We start from the raw sequence: 15,548 nt of genomic DNA on the forward strand, positions 1-15,548 counted from the left end.
AGGCGCATCTCATCATCAGAGGATCCACCAGTATATAACCTGCCTTCAGACCTTGCCTCAACGCCGCAGTGTTTATCCAGTTTGGAATCCAATTTTCCCTTGTAAGCTCTGGATGAGCTTAACCTGCCGAGCCTGCCCTCTGAGCCAAACCTGAAGACTCTTCTCTGGATTCCCATGCAGCTCTGGACTAAGAGCTGGAAACCCAAAGCCAAGGTCTGCCCTCACGCTCGAAGTAAGACGCTGAAGCGGTTATTGGACGCTGCTGAACTAACAGTCTCTGGACCCAACAGTTCCTCTCTCAAAGCCAAACCCGGACTCCTCAAGGTATAAACCTGAAACTCTCAAACTCATCTGCTTCCAAGCTAACTGAACTGTCATCCTCACAGACTCCAGTGAACCTGCCCCCAGGCCTGAACCAGTTCCTGTGTTTATTCCATGTGCTTGTGCTCAATAAAACTTGTTAAACTTTTCATCTGTTTCCGTGGTGTTCTGCATGCTGGGCTTTTCTGAAACCCATCATGACAAATCTATCTCAAACTGTAATATGCTTTTCAACCATGTTCCCCTTCCTCTTTGTAAATAGTAGTTTAGTTGAGTTAAGAGTGTTAAATTGAAATATGTTTGACTTGGAGCTGAATGATTTTTGTTAATAAACTTTCATATTTTGAACAGAAGTTGTGGTAAATTTATTCCATGTTTGTGAAGAATTATCTGTTTGACTATGATTAGAGCTCAAATCACTCTTTCAATTACTATTCTAACACACAGCTAGAAGGGCGTGTGTTCATAAACAGTATATAACAGCCAAAATAATATCTGATTAAATAAGATATTTTACCACCCCTACAGGGGAGGGCAATAAACATCTTAAAGTATCAGAAATATAAATTCCCAGCTGGCTGGCAACTGGACAGAACATAAAATCACAACACCTTGCTGTTAAAAAGAACCAATCTTTATAAAAACCTGATACATCAGCCTGACCAGATTTTTCTGTACCTCTTTATTCATTTAAAATATTTTCTTTATAACAATTTGGAATAAAGTATACATTTATAGGCAATCAAATCTGAAATAAATCAAAGGAAATCTTGAAGTAATTATTTGTCTTTTACTGTTTTTCAAAAGAATTTGAGAATTTAAGGTAGTAAAAGAGATTCTGAAGATGAAAAGACAGAACAAACAGATTTTAAAGCAGAATTAAGATCAGAAAATTTATGAATCAGCTCAGGACTTGGAACACTGGTCTCTCCTCAGTGTCTCTGTGACTGCAGACTGGGAGCCCTGGGTGGCCTCACAGGTCACAGAGCCCACCTTCCTCCACTGGTCTGCAGGGAGCCTCAGGGTGCTGCTCCAGCTGTAGAGGCCGTCCTTCTGCAGCACTCCTTGGCTCTTGTTCTCCTCCCAGCTGCTGCTGCTGCTGCTGCCATCCACCTTCCAGGACAGACTCCAGTCTGAGGGGAAGCCCTTGTTGGCCAGACACATGAGGGTGGCCTTCCCCTGTTGCAGCTCCTCACTGGAGGGGGGCAGCACTGTCAGGGTGGGACGGGTGTCACCTATGAGACACCAATCAGGTTGGAGAACATGAACCTAGAAGGCATCAAATTACACCAGGAAAGTTTGACTATGAGAGCGTTGATTTTTTTTAACTAAATGCAGTTTCTCACCGGAGGGGGGCAGCACTGTCAGGGCAGGACGCACACCTTCCACTAAAGAGTCAAAATGGAGAGTACAGATAGAAGTCCTTGAAGTTTCATTTCCTGCTCAATTTTTGTAACTATGGAAACACATCTGCATCACTGCTCAACCAGAGCAACAGACAGGTTTCAGTACCACACATTGAGACAGACATTTCTTCTTGAAAGTTTCTATGTATTTCTTTTGGAACTTGCTCTATTTTCTAAATCTGTATACATTTCCTAAAATTGATAGATAATCTTTTTTTTTTGTTTGTTTCTTTAATAAGATCTGTGCTAATACCTGAAAATTACATACTGAATTTATTTTGATAATGATCTTTTATTCTTTCAATATCAATCCACCGTTTACAAAAAAAGATACTTTTTTTTAAAAAACCTTAATGAACACATCAGAGAAAATATACCAAAGCCTAAGACTGTGCACACAGTGAAACTGATATTATAGGTTTGCATACATCCCACACTGCTTACAAAAATAAATAAATTAATGCTTGTTTTAACAACAAGATTACTGAACAGCAGCTTATTTTACTCTACTCGTTTAATTTTTCAAAAGTAACTAAATAAAAAAAAAGAAATTATGTCTCAATAAAAAAAATAAAATAAACTTAAAATGAAAGAAAACATTTATTTTAATGATATCAGTTGTACTTACAGTTAACATCCAGTCTGGTTCCTCCACCGAACGTGTACCACAGTGATACAAACTGATGGAGCCGTCGTACAAAAACCTCTGACTGTTAAAGACACGGCTCTCTGACTCTGAACATAAACAACTCTTTTAAAAAAATCTGCTTGTACACATTTCTCACATAAAACCAAACCTGGAGACAAAACTTCATCCATATTAGAACTTGATTAATTTTTTAATGTAGGGTTGCCATTGCTACATAAAAAAATAAATCACAAAATCCTCAATCCATTTTTAAAGATGCTAAATGAGAGACACAGCTCTCTGACTTTAACATAAAATATCACAATAACAATAAATTATCTTTATTTAAAATTTTTCTTGTGTTGATTCTCTATTTATTCTGTTTACGATTAGATGACTGTTCAGTTTTTCTGTCATCAAGCATTTAGATCTCTGTTAGTATGTCATATATTTTGTGAAGCTCATCTGACAAACATTCATAGAAAATCTAAATGGTGGATGTTCTTTTTATCAAAATTTCATAAAATCTAAAATATTGGTTTACCAAAGAGACTGCAATTCCCAAGTACAAGACCTAAGGGGATAGTTTATCTTAAGGAAAACTTTTTTTTTCCATTCAGAGACTGTTTCATTTTAACTAAGGCTAGGCTAAGGTTCAAAACTGGAAGACTTAAATCAGCCTCAAAGACTGAACCTTAGACAGGTGGCTATAGACAGCCTGTTTAGTGGATGCGAGGTTGAATTCATTCTGAACCTTATGTCTTTTAATCAAAGAGTAACACAAACAAACAGAAAAGGTCGTCATATCAATTAACCTTCAGTCGTGTTTATAACTGAATGAATTTATTAGATAATAATTAATATTTATAGAATTGCAGTGCTTAAGGTGGCTGAGTGTTGGAGTAGCTCTGCAAGCTTGACTCTGATATTCTTCTTTTTAAGCTCTCTTTAGAACAATATCAGAGTCTTAAAAAGACTCTGATACTGTTCTAAAGAGAACTTAAGTTCCTCCCTTTGTGAGGCGTTTAGTGCTGTGAAGCTCAAAGGATTTTTACTGCAATTCATCCTCTTTGGATACTTTTTGTGATGCATAATCAAAGCAACCATAGAGTAGCAACAAAAACAGTAGATTTTTGTTAACACCAAGGAAAAGTAAATTTATATCTCCTAAGCTGAAAACATACTTCAACTACTTGCGCAAGTACTAGCTGAGTTGAAAAGAGGTGCCGGGGATGCAGAGCAGTATAGCAAAGAGAGGAGAGAGGGAGAAGACATTTAACTTAGACAACTTTTGATATCATGTTGTATACATAGGGGGAAATTTGAAATTTCATTTAGTATAACTTTTCAGAGAGGAAATTAGCATATCCATCAATCATAATGGGCTATGTGAGATCTTTAGTAAACAAGTTAGAAGAACTCAAAATCCTAGCAAGTTACTAATAAGATCAAACATGTCATCTCAAGGCACTTTACAGACACAATTCCACCAGATCATCCAGTCAGATTGGTTGAATGTTTTCTAATTAAGGAAAACCAGCTAATTACATTGACTCCACAGCAATCCCTCAAACCAAGCATGCTTGTAGCAACAATGGAGAGGAAAACTACCTTTTAACGGGATGAGACCTCCAGCAGAACCAGGCTCAGTGTGAGCGGCCATCTGCCGAGGCCGACTGGGGTTCAAGGAGACAGGAGCAGAGATACAGAAAGAAGCAGAGATACAAAAGGCAACTGTCAACCTACTTCACAGGTGGCCCTGTCCAGGAAACACAGCCAGACAGAAGAGCTCTGAGCCAGCTCCCATGTCAGAGAATGAAGAGAGCACATCCAGTTAGTCACAGTCATATAAACAGGACTACAATGAAAAACAGACCAAGCTAATGTGCCTTTGAAAATAAAAAGTTAAAGTAACAGAAAAACACTTTACGCAAGATTTGTGATTTAGTTGCTGCCTTTAACAGAGCAGTAACTGAAACAGTTCCCACCCCACCCTAAAATTGTGCACATTTTTTTTAAACATTTCTCTTGGGTTAATGTCAGTGTGGTACCCTTGACAAAGCCTTAAAACATGTTTTGAAAATTAAGTTTTCCATTCACATCCACATTCCTTTCAATAAAAAGCAGCACAATATATATTTATATTAAAAATTGAAAGAAAAAATACATTAAATCACATTAATATACCAGTTGATGTAGTTAGCACAAATCTCACAGAATTGGGAAAGACACATGATGTAGAGTTCAGCTCCATGTGACTGACTCAGTGTGTTTGCATATGTGTCCTCCCTCTCTGCTCCCAGCTGTTAAGAGGTCAGTGTTGATCAGAGGCTGTCCAGGTCTTTCAGAGCCACTGAACCACCAGCAGCACAATGATGATGTTACTGACTCTACTGCTGACCATCCTGGAGCTCCTGGTTCAGGGTGAGACTCTCTGCTGAAAACTTTGGCTTAAGATGTAACCATGTTCCCCAGGATACAATATCAACCAGCTTTGGTTTAGATTGTGAAATAATTTCTTAAAGCTAAACTTTTCCTCAAGAACATTTATTTTTTTATTTTGTGTTTCTAGGATCTTCAGGTCAGTGGGTAACCCAGACTGAATCTCAGTCTGCTGTTCCAGGACAGAATGTCTCTATTGAATGTATTGTCAATCCATCAATTTATACCTGCTTCACCTGGTACCTTCAGAAACAAGGAGATGCTCTTAAACCCCTTTTTAATTGCAAAGGAATCCGTCAGTCTGGAGTCCCTGATCGTTTCAGTAAAGGTGGTCCTGGTTTTGACTTCACTCTGAGAATAAGTGGAGTTCAGCCTGAAGATGCCGCAGTTTACATCTGTCAGAGTTGTCATTTCTACGCCTTTAAGCTTGTGTTCACACAGTGAAAAACAGTCGTACAAAAACCTCTTTCAGTCAGACTGAACAGAAACTCCAGCTGAATGTCAGAGCAGACTCTGAAATGGATCACTAAACACACAAGAGTAACAGTAATTTTAAGTAAATATTTTCTCAAAAAAATACATTAGCTTGTATGATGCACACAAAAATATATTTTTGGTGCTTTGATAAGCTTTGAAATGAACTAAAACTCTTTGTTATGAAGATAAAATTTTATGTCAGATTAGAGTGAAATGCAAACATTCAGGGCAAATTGGAAGAAAAAACATTGTTGACAACTCAGTGCAGATTTAGCTCTCCTGCCTGAACAGAGATTCTTTGAACAGTAAAACTATTTTTTAAGCTTTTAATTCTGGTTTAGAAAAAAGGTGGTCTCAAGGGGAATTTAGATGAAAAAACTTCAATTTAACCAATTATTGAATATTGAAAGATGCTTAATTAGAACATAAAGCTGATTAAACTGCTAATTAATTCAAATAAAAATAGTTTAATGGACTTTAAATGGTTTCAGAGGCAGTAGATCAAACTCTGAACACCACTGAAGTTCAAGCTGAAGATTATGTCAGTGCAGCTAGTTTGAACAACAATAGAAAAAAAAAATCAATAAATTAACTAACTACAATAAATGGAAGCACAGTTGATGACTGGTTATGCAAACTGGTTATTTATATATTTTCTTTCAATTAAAATGACAAAACGCTGGGGCACGGTTTTGACACTAAAGATTGTTTGGAAAAATAGTTCACCTGAAAAATCACTTTGACTCATTTTATGACATCATCACTAAACAGGCTTTCAGTCAATTTTAATCTTAAATTTCCCCAGATAATTTTTACTTTTTTTTCAGAGATTTGCCATCTTACAAAGTTAAACATATTATAAAAAATAAAGGTTTTGCAGCATTTTTTTTTATTAGTTTTCATAGTTTAAATGTTTAGAGGCTGCAGTAAAAATTTGGAATATTTCTGCAAAAAACCGAGCAACATTTTTTTTCTTTATCTTTATATGGAGATATATATAGTTTTATCCTATTTTATAAGAAAAACATGTAATTTGTTTAGAAAGTAAAATCTGATGAGTCCATAATCTAAAACAAAGCTTGAACCTTTTTCCAACCTTTTCGTCAAAGATTAGTTTCAAACCTAATGGGACTTTGTGGCATAGAGAGGAAGAATCCTCTCCAAATGTTTTGGTTCTTCCCATTTGTTGTGACTCTGAGTTTTCAGATTTCTGTTATCAGTTGTTCTGTTTTGTCCTTTGATTTATTTTCCATTATTCAAGCATTCTTTAGTTACTCTCTGTTGCCCCCTTGTGTATGTTTTCTTTCCCCTTGGATTCCTTCTTGCCAGTTCCACCCACACCTGCTCCTTATTCAGCTCATTAGTCCATCCTTTGTTCTTTTCTCCTTAAATACTTCACCCCTGCAGTCACTCAGTGCTGGTTTCCTGTCATTGCTGTAGTTGTCTTCTCAGCTCATCTCTCCCTGGCTCCTCATGCTCGTTTTCCTCTGATGTCTCCATGGTTTTTGGTTTGTTTAACATTTTAAGTTGGATTTCTGGATTGCTGCCTCTGTTACCTGTGTTATTCAACTAAATGGGTCAGAACTCATCTCTGCTTCACTCGTCTCTGCATCTGGGTCGTCAAGCAACCAACCATTGTTGACACTAAGTTCTGATATGACCAAGACCAGATGTTCCATGTTAAACCATGTTGAACTAAATTAAGCAAAACTGTATGAAAATGTCTTTTCATTAATGCAAAATGATTTGTTAATTTGACCGTTATTGACCCCACATATAACAGATGTGATGGTTTATATTTCTATTATGTTGAAAATATTGAGGGTCGTGAGAAGAAATAGAAGGTTCAAGAATGAAATCTGATACAAATTTTACAGACAATACACTTGGCTGTAAAACACTTCAAAAAGTAGCATAGTGAAAAGAAAAAAAACAAGTCAGGTTGTCACTGGGAACACTGGTCTCTCCTCAGTGTCTCTGTGACTGCAGACTGGGAGCCCTGGGTGGCCTCACAGGTCACAGAGCCCACCTTCCTCCACTGGTCTGCAGGGAGCCTCAGGGTGCTGCTCCAGCTGTAGAGGCCGTCCTTCTGCAGCACTCCTCGGCTCTTGTTCTCCTCCCAGCTGAAGCTGCTGCTGCTGCCGTCCACCTTCCAGGACAGACTCCAGTCTGAGGGGAAGCCCTTGTTGGCCAGACACATGAGGGTGGCCTTCCCCTGCTGCAGCTCCCCAATGGAGGGGGGCAGCACTTTCTGGGTTTTATTTGTTTTTAAAACTCTTAATGGCCTTGCCCCTTCTTATCTGTCTGAGTTTTTGCATTCTTATACACCCTCCCGTTCCCTCAGGTCAGCTGATCAGTTGCTTCTGAGGGTCCCAAAGACAAAATGCAAGCTCAGAGGAGACCGTGCTTTTTCTGTGGCAGCTCCTAAGCTGTGGAATGATCTGCCTCTGAGCATAAGACAGGCCGCTTCTCTTACTGCTTATAAGTCCCTTCTTAAGACTCATCTTTTTTCCTTGGCTTTTGACTTACTTTGTTTTATTTTCTCTTTGTATACTAATTTGTATTTTACACTCGTTTTTTAATTTTTATTTATTTTTTTTATTTTATAATTTTATTGTATTTTATGATTGTGTACAGCACTTTGGTCCTGTCCGGTGCATAAAGTGCTTCATAAATAAAGTTGGTATGGTATGGTATAGGGTGGGATGGCGGGTGTCACCTAGGAGACACCAATCAGGTTAGAGAACATGTCAAAGAAATCTGTCAGTTAAACAGAAAAAATCTAAGCATCTTAATGATCCAGCAGTGATCTTCTCTACCAGGATGTTCCTGCCAGATGTCGTTTTGCTTCAACAGTCACTTCTTCACTTAATGTTTCACTTCCCCTCGTGAATCACCTCATGTATATCAGCCTTATCATAACCTTACATATTTAACTCAGACTTTAAGGAAAAAAATTTTATATTTTTATTGACATTTTAATCATACATTTCTCACTAGAATTTATTTTTAAAATGTACCCAATACATTTTACATTTAGCTTCTTTTTTTCCATGTTCCACGTCTATTAAAGATAAAGGCTCAGGTCAGAGAATTCAGATTACGTCACACATGATGTTATATATCAGCAATTATGGACATAAAAAAGCTTTTGAGAACTAAATTACAAAATCTTTTACAGAACCTCTGACTGTTGGAGACGCAGCTCTACGACTTTACAGACTTAACTAAATCCAACATATCTGGATCACACAATATAAACAAAGATACACTGATAAAACCATGGTGGAACATTCATATTATATTTTACTCTTAGATTTGAAAATATATAATCACCTTAGTGTCTCCTATCAGTGTATTGTTGATTAAAAATGTATTTACCAAAATTATTTCCACATTCTAACAATTATGAAACTAAATAAAAAGAAATAATTACCAAAGAAGAGAATAGTGCCAAACAGTTTTACTTACTTCCAAGCTCCAGTCTGGTTCCTCCACCAAACGTGTACCACAGTGATACAAACTGATGGAGCCGTCGTACAAAAACCTCTGACTGTTAAAGACACGGCTCTCTGACTCTGAACATAAACAACTCTGTAAACAAAATTGCTGCTTGAACACATTTATCACATAAAACCAAACCTGGGGACAAAACCAGAACCACGTTAGAACTTCTAATTTCATTTTTTTATCANGGAAGAGCATGAGTTCTTTGCCGAGCTGAATGCGCACTTTCATCCGGTTTGGTCTGCCGCGGTTTCCGTAGCGTCAGGAACGTGCAGGCGCGCGCCACTCCGGCCCCCTGACGCGCGCCGGGCAGAGCCACTCCAACCTCCACCCGCCCCGCAGCCACACCCGCCACGATCAGCCGGAACAAAGCAGCTCCACCATGCCTTCAAGTGGGAAAACCCACCCGAAAACCCAATCAGCGCAGCCAGCCCATCCACACCAGCCTATCCACACCACCCCTGCCGGAGGCTTCCAAGCCCCACACACACCAGCGGCGCGCCGCCAGCAGGACCCCCACCCAAAGGGCCTGCCCGCCCCCCGAGGAAAACAGACATGCCAATCCCCCCAAAGAAAAACCACCCACGGGCCGCCGAGAGGAGGACTGCCACACCAGCCGCAGCCAAACACCGAGCAACCCTCCACTCCTAAACTGCCCCCACGCACGATGCACCGCACCGCGCACCACCGGCACCAGTCCCAACAAAGCGAAGCCACACCCCTGACCTGGGGGGCATCCCAAAGGGGCCCCAGGACGCCCGCAACCAGCCCACAACAGACACACATGAACCCCGGCCTCAGGCGCGACCACCCATGCACCCCCGGATGACGCAACCACGCCAAGTGCCACAGCCAACCACCAAAACCCGGCACCGAAAGATGAGGCACGCCCCGACACCCTGCAGAACCGAAGCACCCCGGCCGGCACCACAAAAGAACCGATGCCCGGCACCCAGCAGCAGCACAGCTACCAGGCCAGTAGCCCACGTCCGCCACCACGGAACCCCCCAAAACCACCGCACGCGGCCGCCATAGGACCCCCAGGCCCCACCTCGATGGGGGCAACAGACCCCAGGGCTAGACCCACCAGGCACCCCGCTCCGAGAGCCCCCCCGAGCCCCCCAGGACCCAAGGATCCCCGAACCAGCCCCCGCACCCCATAGGACGCACCCCACAGCCCCCCACTACACTAAGTGATGGAGCTGATCAAGGGAGCCCAGAGAGATCGGTCTGATGGGGATGCAGATGCTGTCTCAAGATTAATATGATCCAACAACAGATCTCTGTACTGATTGATGCTGAGTTTATCCTTACTTTCCCAATTCATGAGGATAGTTTTCTTTGCGATACATAATGCAGTGAAGGCCATGCAAACCAGTATTCAAGGAGACAGTCAGTGGGCAAGTTCAAAACGTTTATTTAATGAAAAACAAAACTAAAAGGGGAGCTGCTAGGATCTGTGGCACACGGCACACTCTGGTAGTGGGAGAAACACAGGTAAGTGACCACTATCATCTGACAGATGATGATAATCTGAGTTGGTCACTTACCTGGTTTAACAGTCGAGTCCAATAGTGTCCCCAGTGCTGCAGTTCCAGAGGTCTTACAGGAAGTAGATCCTGGTCAGGGATTCAGAACAGACAGGAACAGACAGAACAGGCAGGATCCAGGCTTCCAGGCATCGTAGAGCTCCCAGGCGGGTTTAGAGTCCAACAGAGTGGAAGAGGGTAGCCGAGACAGGACGTGTAACCAGAACTTGATGTAGGACCTTTAAACTGGCCTGCACCTTGGAGCCAGCCTTACTTAGATAAAAACTGAACCTCCCCGCGTATAGAGCCAAAAACCCAGAGGACTCAGCAGGGGAGGAACAGTGGACGAGCAGGAGACGAGAAAGACTCAAAACCCTCTTTCCACTGGCCGCCAGGATCCAGGACATGAACCCTGGAATAAAGAGAACAAACTGGCTAATAGAAAGACAAATAACGATCTGGCCCTGAATGCTCAGGCTGAACAGAATAAAACCCAAAGGACACAGGTGAGAGGAAGAAATGATAATTGGCAGGGAGGGAAAACGACAGGTGAAAGAATTGACCAATTAACGGAGAGCAAACAGGCCAGATCATGACAACTTCAGCACAGATCTTCTTTGTGGAAAACTCTGAAAAAAGCTCAATGTTGCAGCGTTGCCAAAATTCACTGCATTGCTGGTTCACAAAGCCTCAATGTTAGGAATATATCCACTAAATGCACTTTGCTGTTATTTTGAATCCATTCCTTGCCTATTTTCATGTAAAACGTTTTGCATCAACATGCATCGCCAACTAATGTTTTGTGCTTTACAGGTTTTAGTAGAAACAGTTCAGCATTCATTATTACTGAGAGGTGGTGCAGTGGTTAAAATGACTGCCTTCAATTCATATTTTTTGCTTCGTTACAGGTTCGAATCAGACTGATGCAGTCCGACTTTTTTCCCTTTATATCAGGGGTGCTCAAGTCCAGTCCTGAAGAGCTACCATCCTGTAACTTTTAGATGCTTCTCTTCTCTAGCACACCTGAATCTAAAGCCTCAATCCCCTCATTTAGCTCAGCAGAGGTGTGGTAACGAGCCACTCATTTGATTCAGGTGTGTTAAAAATGGTTTCATCAAAAAGTTGCAGGATAGTAGCTCTTGAGGACTGGACTTGAGCACCCCTGCTTTATATTCTCCATTGGCGTAGGTTTGCATAGGGACATGTCCCTACCACATTATAGACTGACCTACTTGTCCCTACCAATAATTGGATGTGAACAAAATGATTATAATTTACTAGCAGTAGTTGTTGTAACAGTGGCTTCTTTTCCTCTCTCAGCTCCCCTGCCTGGTAGCTGCAGCTGCCTGGTCTTTCATGTCCCTTTCCCATAGCAGCACATCAACTGTGCTGCACTGTTTAACTGTCTGATTTTTCTGCCTTAAGTTCCATCTTCTGTCTCTTCGACTGATTGTTTTCTAGTCTGTGTGTGTGCGCTTGCTTGGAGCACGAAATAAAAAGATAAAAATAACAAAAAAATGACGCTAGAATAGGCGGTTACCAAAATTAATATTAGGCTACGAAATTAATTTAATAACTAAATATGATCTACGTTAAAACAGGTGAAAGCTTCTGATTACAATTATGTAAAGAAGCAGGAGAGAGTTTGGATTTGTGGAACTTGAGAAATGAAAGTAACCAACGTTAGGATTTCTTTATAAAACTAAATATTCAGAGTCAGACAGGAGTTCAGAAAACTGCTGTTAAAATGAACAAAGACTGTTAACTATCAAAATTTCTGATTCCCTTTCACCAGTATTTCTTGCTATTACTGTTTTCATTTTTGACGGCAGTTCAGGTATAAACAGGTATGTTATTTCTTTTGTAGAACATAACAACAGGGACACTAAAGATCTGCTATTTTTTTGTTTTCCACATAAAAATATTTCTATTTAATTGATTTCTACTTCTAGAAATAGAATAAAGACAAACAGAGGAACTCTATTTACACACGGTCCATAAGTAAATTAGTACAAACATTAATGTCTGTAAATAATGCTTGAATCTGGCTGTTTATTTTGGTTACTATTACATTACAGATAAGATAGTGTTATATTGTCTTTTATAATTGTTAAAAGTAATTTTATATTTATATAAACTTAGGCTCATTCTTAGTGTTGTGCTTTGTAGATCATGCCACTAAAAAAGAAAATAGACAGACTTCCGGTTTAACGCATGGAGTAGACAGACGCACGAGAAACTTCTCTTCCAAACTGAAATCATAAATCCCTCTAATCAATTTGATAACGTTACATTTGACGGATATAAATAGCTGAGGGACGGAAAGACACATACCANGCTGTCCAGGCCTTTCAGAGCCACTGAACCACCAGCAGCACAATGATGATTTTACTGACTCTACTGCTGACCATCCTGGAGCTCCTGGTTCAGGGTGAGACTCTTTGCTAAAATCTTTTACTCAGGATAAAACACTATAATGATCATTTGAAAAACACTTATTACATTCTTCGAGAACAGATCTTTTTGGGCGATGTTATTGTCTTTACCAAAAGTGATCTTCTTAGCGTTTTTATTCCTTCTTAGCGTTTTTATTTTCCAGGTTCATCAGGCGACATCATTCTGACTCAGACTCCAGGATCTCAGTCTGTTGTTTTAGGACAGACTGTCTCCATCAGCTGTAAAACCAGCTCCACTGTTGGCGGCTTCCTCAGCTGGTACCTCCAGAAGGATGGAGAGTCTCCTAAACCTTTAATCTATAGTGCTTTACTTCGTAAGTCTGGGATTCCAAGTCGTTTTAGTGGAAGTGGATCTGAAACTGCTTTCACTTTAACAATCTTTAGAGTTCAGGCTGAAGATGGAGGAGTTTATTACTGTCAGCAGTGTTACACCTTCCCGTTCACACAGTGAAACAACGTCGTACAAAAACCTCCCAGCCAAAGAGGAACAGATCTGAAGCAGTAACAGTTTTACTAGAATGGATAATCTTTCTCACTTGGTTTTTAAAACATTGCACTCAGTGAAAATTTCTTTCAAAATGTATGTTAAGAAAAAAAAGGAAATTATATTTCATTTAAGTGTAAGAATAAAGATGAGTAAAAAGTTAAGTAAAGATTTTAAAATGAGTGTTACTGACTCTACTGCTGACCATCCTGGAGCTCCTGGTTCAGGGTGAGACTCAATTGACTGATTGACTTTATTGATCGCACAGTGGAGAAATGTACTCATTACATCAGCTCAAATAGTCAAAGAAGAAGAATATGCCATAGGAAGAAAAAGGTGCATGGGATATATAGAGTATATACAGTGCGTGCACATATTACTCTATATTCAGTAGCTGGTTTCTTTGGTATTTTAGTACTTTACTAAGAAAGAAAAATATTTTTTTTAAATACTTCTCTTCAAGCTTATCAGAAGACATAGTCATGATTTAGACTCCAGGATATCTGTCTGTGTTTTCTAAGGAAAGGCTGGATCCCTTTAGAAGTAAAGCCAGAGNACATGTCAGCCATGATGCAGAATGATACCTTCAGACACCTGGAAAAGCTCCTGATGTTCTCATTTATTAGACATCAACTTTAGAGCCTAGCGCTTCTGATTGTTTCATTGGGAGTCAGTCTGGTTCCGATTTCAATCTGACCATCAGCAGATTTCATGCTAAAGATGCAGATTATCACTGTCAGCAGGACTGGAGAACACAGATCAAAAAGTTATACAAGATCATACTAAATATTTGATGCTTTTTCAAGTAATTTTGAAAGGAGTTTTCTATAATAGTATATTTAACTAAATGGCTGCTTGCAGGATTACAGCACAGAGTTCCTAAAATTATGAAAAACTCACATGAACTTTGAGATTTAATGTGATTTCAGTTTGAATCCTCGTCTGAAAAAATACACTTTATTTATTTATTTATTTTTAGCTTTCTGCTTTTCAGCATTTTCATTAACATGACTTGTAATGGGTTCTTAAAGTTTTTAGTAAAGTGTTTAGTCTAAAAGTTTTTTCTCTGGTTTTTAGGAACCTAAGCAGAACAATGTTTTACATGAACCAGATAAAAAAGTTAACCTTAATTACTGATTATTATGTTGGTTTATTTTCATATTCTTAACAAAGTATTAAATAGTTCACAATTTGATAATTACTTTGACTGAGCAAATATTGTGATTATTTTGTATATTTTGAAACAAAAATGTAAAAGTGAAAGACTCTTATGTTCGGTTTGTGCAATGAGGTAAAAAGAAAATGAAAAAGCTTATGATGTACCTAAATAATTATTTCATCATTTGAAGAGGGTTTATTGATTAAGATTAAAATCAAATAATAAAAAAGAATAGAATGAATATAAAGTTACATATAGAATATTTCATTAATAAAACATGTTTTTATAACCAAGAAGGTTCTGGGTTCAATTCCTGGCCCAGGGTCTTTCTGCATTGAGTTTGCATGTTCTCCCTGAGCATGTGTGGATTCTCTCTGGGTACTCTGGCTTCCTCCCACAGTCCAAAAACATGACTGTTAGGTTAATTGACTTGTCTAAATTCTCCTTAGGTGTGAGTGTGTGCATGAATGGTTGTTCGCACCCCTCGTGACCCCACTTGAGACAAGCGTGTCGATGGATGGATGGATCCTTTTGACCAGATGTTCCTTTATTTTTTTTAATTTAGAAATAATAGAATTGAAAATACTTTTTTTCTCTCATAACATAGAAGGAAGAATTATAATTATTATTTATAGCTGAATGAATCTGGTTAAACTCAACAGTAGAACATGATTAATGATTTATATTTTATTTTATTTTGAAATTCTTGAGTATCTTAACAAGTAACAGTAATTCTTAAGATGAAAATCAACAGATAAACAACAGATCTTTATATGGATAATACAACAGGAAATCTATGCATCAGCTCAGGACTATCCTTTATTTAACCAGGTTAATCACAGTGAGATGTAAATCTCTTTTGCAAGAGAGACCTGGCCAAAAGGAAAGCAGCTAAATATAAAACATATAAAACAAAGACATATAGAACAAAACATTAAAACTTTGCAATAACAAGGATTTTTAATTCTTTCAGGATCACAAGAAACACTGAAATCTAAAATATTTCTATTGGTTCATCAATTTTTATTTTATACCAAAAATCTCTGTTGGACTCAGTATTTCCATAGAGCCACTTTGCATCAGCAGCTCCATGCTCCTGCGCTCTGCGAGAGTTTAGAGTCCTGAGAGTTGAACAGTGG

General features: G+C 39.1%; 3 gene segments (V, D, J or C); 1 reads left to right on the forward strand and 2 right to left on the reverse strand.

The window, feature by feature from the left end:
• Window positions 1-1,227: 1,227 nt before the first annotated feature.
• LOC107104955 overlaps window positions 1,228-15,548 on the reverse strand; it is a 21,174-nt gene continuing 6,853 nt past the window's right edge. Inside the window, 1 exon segment of the C gene segment in view lies at window positions 1,228-1,556. Coding sequence covers window positions 1,228-1,485 — 258 coding nt within the window.
• Window positions 7,217-7,520, reverse strand: LOC107104958. The segment is given in 1 exon segment: window positions 7,217-7,520. A coding segment is annotated over 1 exon segment (255 nt).
• LOC107104957 lies at window positions 12,678-13,320 on the forward strand. The segment is given in 2 exon segments: window positions 12,678-12,741; window positions 12,910-13,320. Coding segments are annotated over 2 exon segments (360 nt in total).

This window comes from Cyprinodon variegatus, unplaced genomic scaffold (genome assembly GCF_000732505.1).
Source record: "Cyprinodon variegatus isolate N-32 unplaced genomic scaffold, C_variegatus-1.0 Scaffold1975, whole genome shotgun sequence".
Lineage (NCBI taxonomy): Eukaryota > Metazoa > Chordata > Actinopteri > Cyprinodontiformes > Cyprinodontidae > Cyprinodon > Cyprinodon variegatus.